The sequence below is a fragment of the Lissotriton helveticus genome, chromosome 7 (assembly GCF_964261635.1).
Source record: "Lissotriton helveticus chromosome 7, aLisHel1.1, whole genome shotgun sequence".
Classification (NCBI taxonomy): domain Eukaryota; kingdom Metazoa; phylum Chordata; class Amphibia; order Caudata; family Salamandridae; genus Lissotriton; species Lissotriton helveticus.
In genome coordinates, this window is record NC_136068.1 from 513,278,294 (window position 1) to 513,291,180 (window position 12,887).

General features: G+C 51.8%; 1 protein-coding gene across 1 annotated transcript in view; it reads left to right on the top strand.

Annotated features, from left to right (window-relative positions):
• The window catches only part of LOC144766850 (polyserase-2-like), a 1,745,029-nt gene that overhangs the window by 98,786 nt on the left and 1,633,356 nt on the right, over window positions 1-12,887 (top strand). The window contains exon 2 of the mRNA XM_078650565.1: window positions 7,391-7,668. Coding sequence (XP_078506691.1) covers window positions 7,455-7,668 — 214 coding nt within the window. The 5' untranslated portion in view covers window positions 7,391-7,454. The remainder of the gene's footprint in view (window positions 1-7,390; window positions 7,669-12,887) is intronic.

Here is a 12,887-nt window from a genome sequence, read left to right on the forward strand (position 1 = left end):
GCACAGATACAATTCTGCTCTAGGGGCCTCACGAACATATACTAACAACTCCATGATATCCTTTACAGATCTCTGTCTTAATAGGCTTACAAATATTGATTATTTTAAATATCTTCAGTTGCATAGCTTTTTCAATACTTTAACACCTTTGGAACGCTCGGGGCTCGGTAAAATCCCCTTGATTGATAGCTTCTTAGTAAAAAAAGGATTGGCTTTTTCTACAATTTTTTAATTTTACTGTACCCAGATGACTTAATGAATATTCAAGAGAGGTGGGTTGAGAAGCTTGATTCTGATAAGGTCATGGTTGAGGAGTCAATCTTATTGGCTAACTCTATTTTGCTCTCAGGTAGAAGTCGTACACACGTACACAGCACTATATGGTACTGCACCTGGTACGCTATGCAGCAGATGTGGGCTACCTGCAGCTGATGCATCTCACATGTTCTTCTCTTGCTCTAAATGAATCCCGGTATTGTCGGCAATCCAATCCTTTTTATCTATACTATTTAGTTCGTCAGTAGAACTAACAGCAGAACTAGTATTGATGGGGGTATCTACAGATACAGTGACGGATGAGAAGAGAAATCTGTTGTTTATTTCAATGGCGATTTTCCAAGGCTGCATAACTCAGGAATGGATTAGTCCAGAACCACCATCTTTTTCTACATGGAGGGCTCGCCTCCTAGCTATGTTTAACCTAGAACATGCTATATATAAAACAAAGGGGCGGAAAAAAATGAGCTTTAAGAGAGAAAATGTGGGTGCCGGTCCAGAGATGGATCCTGGGGGAACTGGAATAGGTGTACTCTTTTTATCTTTTATCATTTATTTATGTACTTTTTTTATGACAATCTGAGCTGTTTGCAAAAACAAATATTTTTTTCTTTTCTTCTTTATGCTCTTTTGTTAACATTAGTTGCAATTTCTTTTTTCTTTCTTTGCTCTTGACTGTCTGCTCATACAAAGTGGGATGTATCTAATCCAGCTCTATATTATTTGTGGATATATGGAAATATGTTTGTATCCTGACCTGCTTGCAATAAAAGAAATTCCCCCCCAAAAAAACAGACCAACAAGGTCTGGGGAGCTTCTCCTTCACGGGGAAGCTGGAGCAATCCCGGAGCAACAAGGCAAGTGGTGTAGTTTCACAAGGATGTCTTCAGAGGGCCTACTAGCCAACGGGCTAGTGACTGCAAAGATGCATTGAGCTGAAATGCTGGCGCAGGCCCCACGTGGCACTCGTGGAGTGTGAAGGGCTGAGCTTCGATGCAAATGCTGCTCGGGTCTGGGGCTTCTCAAACCCCAATGCACAACTTCAAGAGTACCTCAGGAGCTGCACAGGTGGCAAAAAGCAGGTAGTCCAGGAGGTCCGGTCCCACGTCTCTCGTGTCTGCCACGGGTCTCAGCTTTGCTGTGGATGTGGGTCAGAGTCAGAGAAGTCTGGAAGTCCAGTTCCTGCATCACTAAGTCTTTGAGTTCCAGTGGGAGCGTCAACTAAGCAAACCAGCAAGTTACTGTTGGTGCCTGTTTGCACAGGGTGGTCACTCCTTGACCACAAAGGAGATGTCTTCAGTCTTCCAGTCGATATGGAACGTCGAAGGTCCAAGAGTTTCATTTCAGAGTTTCTTTCCAGGATAAATCTAAAGTCTCTAGACACAGTTCCTAACTTTATACTAAACTAAGGGGCTGTATTACCTGCTAGGTCCCTCCTATGAGGGGAACCTTGGAAGGGGGTGGTTACACGCCTTTCCCTTTGTCCAGTTTCATGCCAGAGCTGGGGCTGGAGTGCCCCAGCAACTGGTTTGAGCCGGGCTATGCGTGGAGCACCTTGTGTGCCCCAGGCAGTGTCTCATTTTGCAGCCCTATCTGCCCAATACACTAAAAGCCTGATTGGGGAGGTGCTAGCACCTCCCAAGGCAGGAAACCTATTGTCCAGGCCTCCCCTGCTCGAGTTTCGTTCAGCAGCAGAAGGTCAGACTCGTGTGTGGCAGCAGCATCCATTTTGTGACGCTGAGGCTCTGTTTAAGTTTAACTGGGTAAAGCAGTAACTACATGTCTTCTCCCTCTAGAAGGGTGGAATGCTACCCCTGCCACCAGAATATGGCGTGGGGGTAGTATTCCAAAGTGTTTGACACCTTACATGACATGATTTGATAAAGCCAAACCAAAGTTAGCATTACCCGCGAGTATTATAATGCACTTAAGAGTATATGGTATGGCTATATCATAGAACAGCTATAAGGACATGGTTCCGAAAGCTGCAGACGGGCTCCCCTCATGCTAGGGCACCATCTCACATAAAACCAAGCACTCTGCCTCCAGGATTGTTAAGGCCTGCCATAGGAGTGACTTATAGGTACATATGTGTCTATATATAATGTTAGATATAGGTATACTATATCTAAGCAAGGGGTGATTACACCACCTTGCCCAAGCTGAGTGATCAGCCTGTGGTGTCAGTTTGGATGGCCAGCCAGGGGTGGCATAATTCATGCTGCAGCCCCTGGTAGGCATTGGATGCACCGATGCCCTGGGTACCTATGGTACACTATACAGGGGCTCACAAAGGTATGTACCTAAAGTACATGGTATGAATTTAGAGAGAGAACAGCTGGGCTGTGGGTCTGATTAGCAGGCCCACAGCCACACTAAAGTCTAAAAACCAGTGAATCACAGCAAAAAGGGGGGGTGACCATAGGAAGCAGACCCTACTCTCCTACAACGTATTTCCACATCCCCGTCCTGCCGGCCCACCGGCGTTACCTGCGGTTCACGGTAGGCCACGAGCACTTTCAGTTTACCATGCTCCCCTTCTGCCTTATCAACGCCCCATGGGTGTTCACGAAACTGATGGCGGTGGTCGCAGTTCATCTGCGCAGATTAGGGGTTTCAGTGTTCCCCTATCTCGACAATTGGTTGTTGAAGGCGGGCTCGCCCCAGACAGTCGTCTCCCACCTCCAGACTACGGCCGACCTCCTGCACTCGCTGGTGTACTCCATCAATGTGCCGAAGTCGCATCTGTGTCCCTCTGAGAAGCTCCTTTTCATCGGAGCGGTTCTGGACTCAGCGCAGTTTCGCGTTTATCCCCCCGAACAGCAGGTTTGGGATATTCAGGCTTTGATTCCGATCTTTCAGCCTTTATCCCGAGTCTCGGTCAGGTTGACGCTGCGGCTCCTGGGGCTGATGGCCTCCTGCATCCTTCTGGTGCATCACGCCAGGTGGCGGATGCGGGCTCTGCAGTGGGACCTGAAGTTTCAGTGGGCACAGCATCAGGGCAACCTGTCCGACCACATCCTGATCTCGGAGGGCACTGCGAGACAGTTGCAGTGGTGGCTCACGGACCGTGATTGGGTCAACTGCAGATCTCTCTCCCTTCTCTTACCGGAGCATGTAGTGGTGACAGATGCGTCCCTCCTGGGATGGGGAGGCCACATGGGAGAGAGGAAGATCAGAGGCCTCTGGTCTCCTGTGGAGTCCCGGCTCCACATCAACCTTCTGGAGCTGCGGGCGATCCGGCTTGCACTGAAAGCATTCCTTCCCTCTGTCCGGGGAAGTGTGGTGCAGGTTTTCATGGACTACACCACCGCCATGTGGGACTGCAACAAACAGGGCAGGGTGGGGTCGTGGACCCTTTGTCAGGAGGCTCTGCGCCTCTGGCAATGGCTGGCACACGAGGGCATTTCCCTGGTGGTTCAACACCTGGCAGGTTCTCTGAATGCCAGGGCCAACAAACTCAGCCGCCGTTGCATGATGGATCACAAATGGCATCTGAACTCGGACGTGGCGCAAGGCCTCTTTCAGCAGTGGGGAGAGCCTTGGTTGGATCTATTCGCCACCGAAGAGAACGCGCAATGTCATCAGTTCTGCGCGTTGGAATTTCCAAGGCGGCACTCGCTCGGAGACGCTTATCATCGCAAGGGGAGCTGCTATCTGTTGTACGCTTTTCCGTCTATACCACTTCTGCCCAGAGTGCCGAAGAAGATCCGACGCGACCGGGCCCAAGTCATCCTTGTGGCTCTGGACTGGGCACGAAGATACTGGTATCCCAAGCTACTCAGCATGCCAGTCGATCCCCCGATTTGTTTGCCTCTTCAGGAGGACCTTCTGTCGCAGCAGCAGGGGACGGTCTTCCACCCGAACCTGTCTAGTCTCCACCTCCATGCTTGGAGATTGAGTGGTGACAGTTGAGGCCATTTGACTTGCCTCCTGAAGTCTGTGATGGGATTCTGGCAGCCAGGCGTCCCTCCACATAATCGGTATATGTCTGCAGGTGGAACAAATTTGTGGCAAGGTGCAAAGCAAAGGCTGTGGACCCTCTCACTGCCCCCCTTTTGGACGTTCTTCTCTTTCTTCTTTCTCTTGCCCAGCAGGGCTCTGCTCTGGGCACTATCAACGGCTACCTCTCGCCCATTTCAGCCTTTTTGAGGCTTCCTGATCAACCTTCTCTTTTCAATCCCCCTGTTGTAAATAGGTTCTTGAAAGACATCACACACATGTTTCCTCCTGTTCCCTTCGTGATGCCTCAGTGGGACTTGAATCTTGTTCTAACATATCTGATGTGCGCTCCCTTTGAGCCACTTCATAACTGTCCTCTTCGTCTTCTCAATCTTAAAACTGCATTCCTCGTTGTCATCACCTCTTCTAGGAGAGTGAGTGAGCTCCAGGCTCTGTCTTCAAAACCTCCTTTCCTCTTTGTCCATCCGGACAAAGTCGTTATGCGGACTCGTCCTTCTTTCCTGCCAAGGTAGTCACAGACTTTCATATCGGGCAGTCCATCACCTTGCTCACCTTCTTTCCGCCTCCTCATCCCTCGAAAGAGGAAGAGAGGCTGAACCAGCTGGACCCAAAACGTGTGCTCTCCTTCTATCTAGATCGCACTCGCCAGTTCCGGGTGGACAACCAGCTTTTTGTTGGTTACGTCGGTGCTAAGAAGGGACGGGCGGTGCACAAACGGACCATCTCTCGGTGGGTAGTTTTGTGTATCAAGGTTTGCTACTCCTTGGCTAAGAAGGAGCCTCCAGTTAGGCTGCGTCCCCATTCCACTCGGGCCACAGCGGCTACTACTGCCCTGGGTTGGGGATTCCCCTTGCAGGACATCTGTCAGGCAGCTACGTGGGCCTCGCTGCACACGTTTGCTAGACACTACTGCCTGGACAGCCAAGTCCGGAGAGATGGGTTTTTCGGCCGTTCCGTTCTCCAGGACTTTCAGGTGTGATCTTGGTTCACAGACCCACCACCGGAGTTGGTATTGCTGAGGTATCTATTCTAAGGTAAGGAATCTAACACTAACCTGTTTCTTTCAGATGCACAAGTTACTTACCTTCGGTAACGATATATCTGTAAGAAACAGTAGTTAGTGTTAGATTCCTTACCGCCCCAGCCATCTTTCCCGTTCTGCGTACCGATATCTATGGTTAAGAACATCCCTTTCAGGGCCCTAGTTTCATGGCACCAGTGTCGGTCTCTGGCATGGCTCTGCGTTCCTGGCGCGGAAAGCTTTGTACAAGAACTGACATCAGCGCGCGAGGGCGGTGTCTAAGTACTCCGACAACGTCATCCCGGCGATCCCGACGACAGACGCGGAGCCGCAGACGACGCCTACCGACGCGCAGGGGTATTGCTATGCAAAACTTTCCGGATCCAGTCTGATGCCTGGGGATATTCTAAGGTAAGGAATCTAACACTAACTACTGTTTCTTACAGATATATCGTTACCGAAGGTAATTAACTTATGCTTTTGGTGGCTATCACCTCAGCCAGGTGGGCGAGTAGTTACAAGTTCTCCGTTCCTGCCCCCCTTTTACCTCTTAATATCCTGACAAATTGATGATGTAAGCCAGGGCTGCTTTCCAGGCAAAAGTGGTTGCTCCCTTGCTCCTGGGTCAGCCCATCACCCTCTTAACCATCTACTTTCTGCTCCATCCCACTAAGGAGGAATAGTGGTTGTATCGGATGGAACGTAGGCTGGTGATCAAACTGCTATCTGGACCACAAGAACATACAAGTGGATGACCAGATCTTTGTTGGTTAGTGCGGTGCTAAGAAGGGAAAGCGATACAGAAAAAGACTCACTAGAGATTGATCATCCTATGCATCAAAATCTCCTACGCCTTGGCCAAGAAAGACCCTCCGGCATGACTTAGGGCTCATTCAACCAGGGCCAAATCCATGACTTCTGCTCTTGCCAAGAGAGTTCCCATCACAAAGATATGCAAGGCACTGACGTGGGCACCCATGCACACTTTTTTCAAGCACTACTGCCTGGGTTCTGAAATGCGTAGGGACAGGCACTTCGCCAAAGCTGTTCTACAAGATTTCCTTGGCTAGCCATCCATTAACTCTCTTGCAAAGGCAGGCTATTGCTCTGTAATCTGTAGTACAGGTGAGGAAACAGCAGGTAAATGTATCCATCGGAAAAAAATATTACTTACCTGCGGTAGCAATCTTTCAGGTGGATACTCTGTCTAACTGCAGATTCTTCACCGCCAACCCACCCACGTCCCTGTTGGATGCATGTGTCATAGGCAGGGCCACTGGAATTATGTGATTCTGCAGAAACTGTTTTTTTGCATTTTGTTAAAGATTTGCTGCATAATCCATTAAATGCTGCATAATTAACAGAATTTAAAAAATACATTTGTTTTTAGCTGAAATCAATCACAAGTTACAAAATATGTAGCTACTTGTTTTTGCGTTTAGAGCAAGTTCCTTTGCAAAGGTTGGCAAGTCATCTTTCAGTTGCTTATTTCTGTATTTGTTTTTTGATCTGGTACTGAGGTGAAATCTTTGACCAGATAGTATTAACAGTTGTAAAAATCACAAAATAATAAAGTAAAACTATTAAAAAATGTGTCTCATTATGCAACATCATTGTCCTTTCCTTGCTGGATTAATTTGTGAACCTTGCAACAAAATCTGGTTCTTCCCTGCTTCCAGGTCAATATTCCAGTTGCCCGGGTTATAGGGAAAGTTATTAAGATTCCATTTAAAGTTTTTGGTACTGCACTACTCTTTCAATGTTGTTCCATCACTCACCTCAAAGGTTGGGAAGAAATGGATGGAAACTGATGCTGGTATGCCGAGGCTGGCAGCATACGGCTTCGATGACATCACCGTATGCCTCAGTCGATATGAAGCCAGCAGCCCCTAACAGTGACAGAAGAGCTTTGAAGTTTCCGGATCCAGTCTCATACTGGGATTGCTCTACAGGTTAGGAATCTGCAGGTAGATAGAGTATCCACAAGAAAGATTGTTACCATAGGTAAGTAACTTTTTATTCCATTTGTAAGGCAAACTTACAAATGCAGTTCGCTTTGCGAATTAAGATGTTAAATTGAAATTAGAGCTGCTCTTGCAAGCATTGTTAATTCCCCAACTCCACCCATAGGTCTGACAATGCTTCTGTTCAAGATATTGAGATTCAAATTGGAGCCTGGCAACTTGATGGCAACATGTCCCATGTGATCACCCGAGGCATTAGAAACATCGTGGTGCATGAGCAGTTCAGTGACTACCTACAGGGAAATGACATCGTACTGTTTCAGCTGATTGAGCCCGTGGTGTTCAATGAGTATATCCAGCCCATCTGCTTACCATTAGCCAACCATAAGTTCCGGTTTGGGTCGTTGTGCTGGAGCACTGGCTGGGGCTACATCAATGGAGAATGTAAGTACAGCTCTATTAAGGGATGCTATGTAAGGTCACAGAGATGTATCCCTCTGTATTAATGCCAGTGTTAGTTTGCAGCAAGTGGTGTGCCAAGCTCTGAGACGATGTGAGAATAACACAGTTTTAACACAGTTTGTAGTCCTTCCTCGGATTCAATGCAAGAGCATACCTACACACTAAAACGGGGCAAGGTGTTATTGACCAGAAATAACAAGCATTGGCATAGCCAATAGGTCTCGCCTTTGGGACCTTATAAGTGATTAGCCATGTAACAGTTAATGTTGTTGCAGTAAGGATATCTGAAAGAAACAGGTTAGTGTTAGCTTCCTTACCTTAGAATATCCCCAGGCGTCAGCCTGGATCCGGAAAGCTTTGCGTATCAGTACCCCTGCGCGTCGGTAGGCGTCGTCTGCGGCTCCGCGTCCGGCGTCGGGATCGACGGGATGACTTCGTCGGAGTACTTAGACGCCGCCCTCGCGCGCTGATGTCAGTTCTTCTTTTTCCGCCCCAGCAAGCGCAGATCCGGGAAGAGCAGTACTCCTAGTCATTTTTTGACTAACTTTTTAGATCCTTTTGATCGATTCTCGAGTCGACCTTCGACTCGCGGTGCCGACAGGGATGCCTGGTTTAAACCTTGTGAGGATTATCACTGCTCGATGTCGGTGACCGACCCCCACCGTCGGTGCCTTTACTGTCTCGGGGCCGACCACGATGACAAGTCGTGCCCCGACTGCCGGGCCTTGACCTCGAAGGCTAAGCAGGAGCGGTCCGTTAAGCAACTCAAGCTCCGGCAGTCGGCCTCATGCCGCTCGAGGTCCCGGTCGAGGAGGAGGTCGAGGGACCAGTCGTGGGGCCACAGTCATCGCCGCTCGACAAGTCACCACCACTCGTCGGGCTCCAAGTCCTCAGGTACGTCGAGGCACTCGAAAAAGAAGTCGAAGAGGCGACATCGCTCTTCCCACTCCCCCTGATGCTCGCGTGATGCGGCCGGGGGTTCGGGCGACACCGCCCACGCAGCTCCGCCGGAGCCGCAAGCGCCGTGTCCAGCTCCACATCCGCCGGTCTCTGGGCTGCACGCCACACCGGAGGAGATTCGTGACTTCCTCGTGGCCATGAGGACTCACTTCCCTCCGTCGGGCCCTGTTGAGGTGCCTTCGGGCCCCGCAGGTCCGTCTGGGAGCCCTAGCGGTGCCGTCGGGTGCTTTGGCCCCAGCTCCGTCGGCGACTTTGGTCCCGACGCCGCAGGGCTCCGCAGGATCCAGGCCTGATCTGTGGCATCGCCAGTTGACCTTACGACCCCTCCGCTGGTGCCGTCACCATTGGTGTCACCCACTACTCCGTCCCTGGACGACGTTGTCCCCATTCCTCACCCCGGTCCGGGTCCGGTGTCGCACCTGCGCAGCTCGGCACCGTCTTCGACACCGGTTGGTGAGCAATTCACCTATGACCCGGCTCCATCATTTTTCCCTGATTATCAGGAGATGGATGACGAGGGGGACTGGGAGGGGTCTGAGGACCCTCTGGCACCGCAGTGCCAGTTGAGCCAGGACTGGGCAGATGAGCTCGGGGAGGCCAGTGGTCTGGACACTTCACCCAACACTGGATTTGTCTCCCCTCCTACCGTGGCTACAGAGGAGGGGGCTGCTTACAGCATGGTGTTGACTAGGGTGGCCAAGGCCTTGGCTCTTGAGCTCCCTGTAGTGGCCGTGAGGACTAACCTCCTCACTGAGGTGCTCAAACCACAGGCAAGCTCCTCAGAGCCTCTCCTGATGTTTAATAAAGCCCTAACAGATGTTCTGGTGGGCACCTGGTGCAAGCCCTCTACAGGCCTTCCTATAGTATGGAACGTGGCCCGATGCCAATGCCTGGCTCTGGGCGACCCCCAGCTTCCTGTCCGTTCACCCCACCCCCGAGAGCCTGGTGATCCAGGCCTCTACATCCCAGACCGCATTCCCGACGGCTCCCCCTGGATCGGGAATCCAAAAGGTATGATCAGTTTGGCAAGAAACTGTTCTCCTCCCAGAGTTTGGGCCTGCGGTCTGTCAACACTGCCTGTCTATTGAGCCGTTACACCTACTCTCTGTGGGATACTGTTGCAGGAGTGCTGCCGCAGTGCCCGGAGGAGGCCCAGGCAAAGCTCACCCAAGCCCTAGCGGAAGGGCGGGACGCAGCACGCTACTCCATACGGTGTGGGCTCGATACCACGGACTATCTGGGTAGGGCGATTGCAACGACGGTGGCGGTTCACCGCCACGCCTGGCTGAGGTCCGCCAACTTTTCAGGGGATGTCCAAGCCACACGGCCCTTTGATGGCTGTCGCCTCTTTGGCGACAAAGTGAACAGTGCGCTGGAGAGTTTCAAGGACACCAGGGCTATGGCCAAGTCCTTGGGCCTAGGCCAACGACAGCAAACTTCCGCTTTTCACCCCTTTTGTGGCCAAGGAAGGGGCGCCCCCACACGTCCAGCTAGCCACGGGCCGCAGAACCAACCTCAGTGCGGTCGCGGATGTGGTAACCGCCGTGGCGTTGCCGGGGACAACGGCGAAGTCAGTCCACATCCGCCCCCGCAGCATCTACCTCAAAGCTTTCCTAGTCCGAGCTTTCACGTTCATTTGACACCAGTGGGAGCCAGGGTTCCCCATCACCTCCTTCACTGGCGTACCATCACATCAGGCAGGTGGGTGCTGCAAATCGTCCGAAGGGGCTATTCCCTCACCTTCAAGGTGACCCCTCCAACCATACCACCGCGGTGCCACCGCATGTCGGGGATCACTTGCAACTTCTGCAGGAGGAAGTTATGGCCCTCTTGGCCAAGGGAGCCATCAAGCTCGTTCCTGGGCCAGAAGTAGGGTGTGGTTGCTACTCCCACTACTTTCTGGTACCCAAGAAGGGCAAAGGAGACCTACGCCCTATCTTGGACCTCCGGAGAGTCAACGGCTTCCTCTGGAAGGAGAAGTTCAAGATGCTGACTTTAGCTCAGGTCCTAGCTGCCCTGGACCCTGGAGAATGGATTGTAGCTTTGGACTTGCAGGAGGCGTATTTCCATATTCCCGTCCTGCCGGCCCACCGGCGTTACCTGCGGTTCACGTTAGGCCACGAGCATTTTCAGTTTAGCGTGCTCCCCTTCAGCCTCTGCAGCACCCCTCGGGTGTTCATGAAAGTTTGGGTGGTGGTCGCAGCTCATCTGCGTAGATCAGGGGTTTCAGTCTTCCCCTATCTCGACGACTGGTTGTTGAAGGCGGGCTCGCCCCAGACAGTTGTCAGCCACCTCTAGACTATGGCCGACCTCCTGCACCTGCTGGGGTTCTCCATCAATGTGCTAAAGTCACACCTGTGCCCCTCTCAGAAGGTCCTCTTCATCGGAGCGGTTCTGGACTCGGTGCAGTTTCGGGTTTCTCCTCCCGAACAGCGGGTTCGGGATATTCAGGCTCTGATTCCGATATTTCAGCCTTTATCCTAAGTCTCGGTCAGGTTGGCGCTGCGGCTTCTGGGGCTGATGGCCTCCTGTATCCTTCTGGTGCATCACGCCAGGTGGCAGATGCGGGCTCTGCAGTGGGACCTGAACTTTCAGTGGGCTCAGCATCAGGGCAACCTGTCCGACCATGTCCGGATCTCGGAGGGCACTGCAAGACAGTTGCAGTGATGGCTTACGGACCGCGATTGGGTCAGCGGCAGATCCATCTCACTACCCCAACCGGAGCACGTAGTTGTGACTGAGGCACCCCTCCTGGGCTGGGGGGGCCACATGGGGGAGGTAGAGGTCAGAGACCTCTGGTCTCTGGCGGAGTCACGGCTCCATATCAACCTTCAGGCGCTGCGGGCGATCCGGCTTGCACTGAAAGCATTCCTTCCCTCTGTCCGGGGAAGTGTAGTGCAGGTGTTCACGGACAACACTACTGCCATGTGGTACTGCAACACATCGGATGGGGTGGGGTCGTGGACCCTTTGTCATGAGGCTCTGCTCCACTGGCAATGGCTGGAACACCAGGGCGTAACCCTGATGGTTCAACACCTGGCAGGTCCCTGAACGCCAGGGCGGATGAACTCAGCCGCCTGTGCATGAAGGATCACGAATGGCGTCTTCACTCGGACGTGGCCCAATGCCTCTTTCAGCAGTGGGGAGAGCCTTGGTTAGATATATTCACCACCGAAGAGAACGCGCAATGTCATCAGTTCTGCGCGTTGGAATTTCGAAGGCGGCACTCGCTCGGAGACGCTTTTCATCGCGAGTGGAGCTCTGGTCTGTTGTACGCCTTTCTGTCTATACCACTTCTGCCCAGAGTGCTGAAGAAGATCAAGCGTGACCGGGCCCAAGTCATCCTTGTGGCTCCGGACTTGGCTTGAAGATACTGGTATCCAGAGCTACTCAGCATGTCAGTCGATCCCCCGATTTGTCTGCCTCTTCAGGAGGACCTTCTGTCGCAGCAGCAGGGGACGGTCCTCCACCCGAACCTGTCCAGTCTCCACCCACATGTGTGGAGATTGAGCGGCGTCAGTTGAGGCCATTTAACTTGCCTCCTGAAGTCTGTGATGTGGTTCTGGGAGCCAGGCATCCCTCCACAAAATTGGTATACGCCTGCAGGTGGAACAAATTTGTGGCATGATGCACAGCAAAGGCTGTGGATCCTCTCTCTGCCCCCCTTTCAGAGGTTCTGCTCTTTCTTCTTTCTCTTGCCCAGCAGTGCTCTGCTCTGGGCACTGTCAAAGGATACCTCTCTGCCATTTCAGCCTTCTTGAGGCTTCCTAATCAGCTTTCTCTTTTCAAGTCACCAGTTGTAAATAGATTTCTTAAAGGCATCACGCACATGTTTCCCCTGTTCCTTTCGTGAAGCCTCAGTGGGACTTGAACCTTGTTCTAACTTATTTGATGTGTGCTCCCTTCGAACCACTACACAATTGCCCTCTTCATCTTCTGACTCTTAAGACTGCATTCCTGGTTGCCATCACATCTGCCAGGAGAGTGAGTGAGCTCCAGGCTCTATCTTCTAAGCCTACTTTCCTCTCTGTCCATCCGGACAAAGTTGTCTTGAGAACTCGTCCTTCTTTCCTGCCCAAGGTGGTTACAGCCTTTCATATCGGGCAGTCCATCACCTTGCCCACCTTCTTTCCGCCTCCCCATCCTTCCAAGGAGGAAGAGAGGCTCCACTGTCTGGACCCAAAATGTGCGCTCTCGTTCTATCTAGACCGCACACGCCAGCTCTGGGAGGACTACCAACT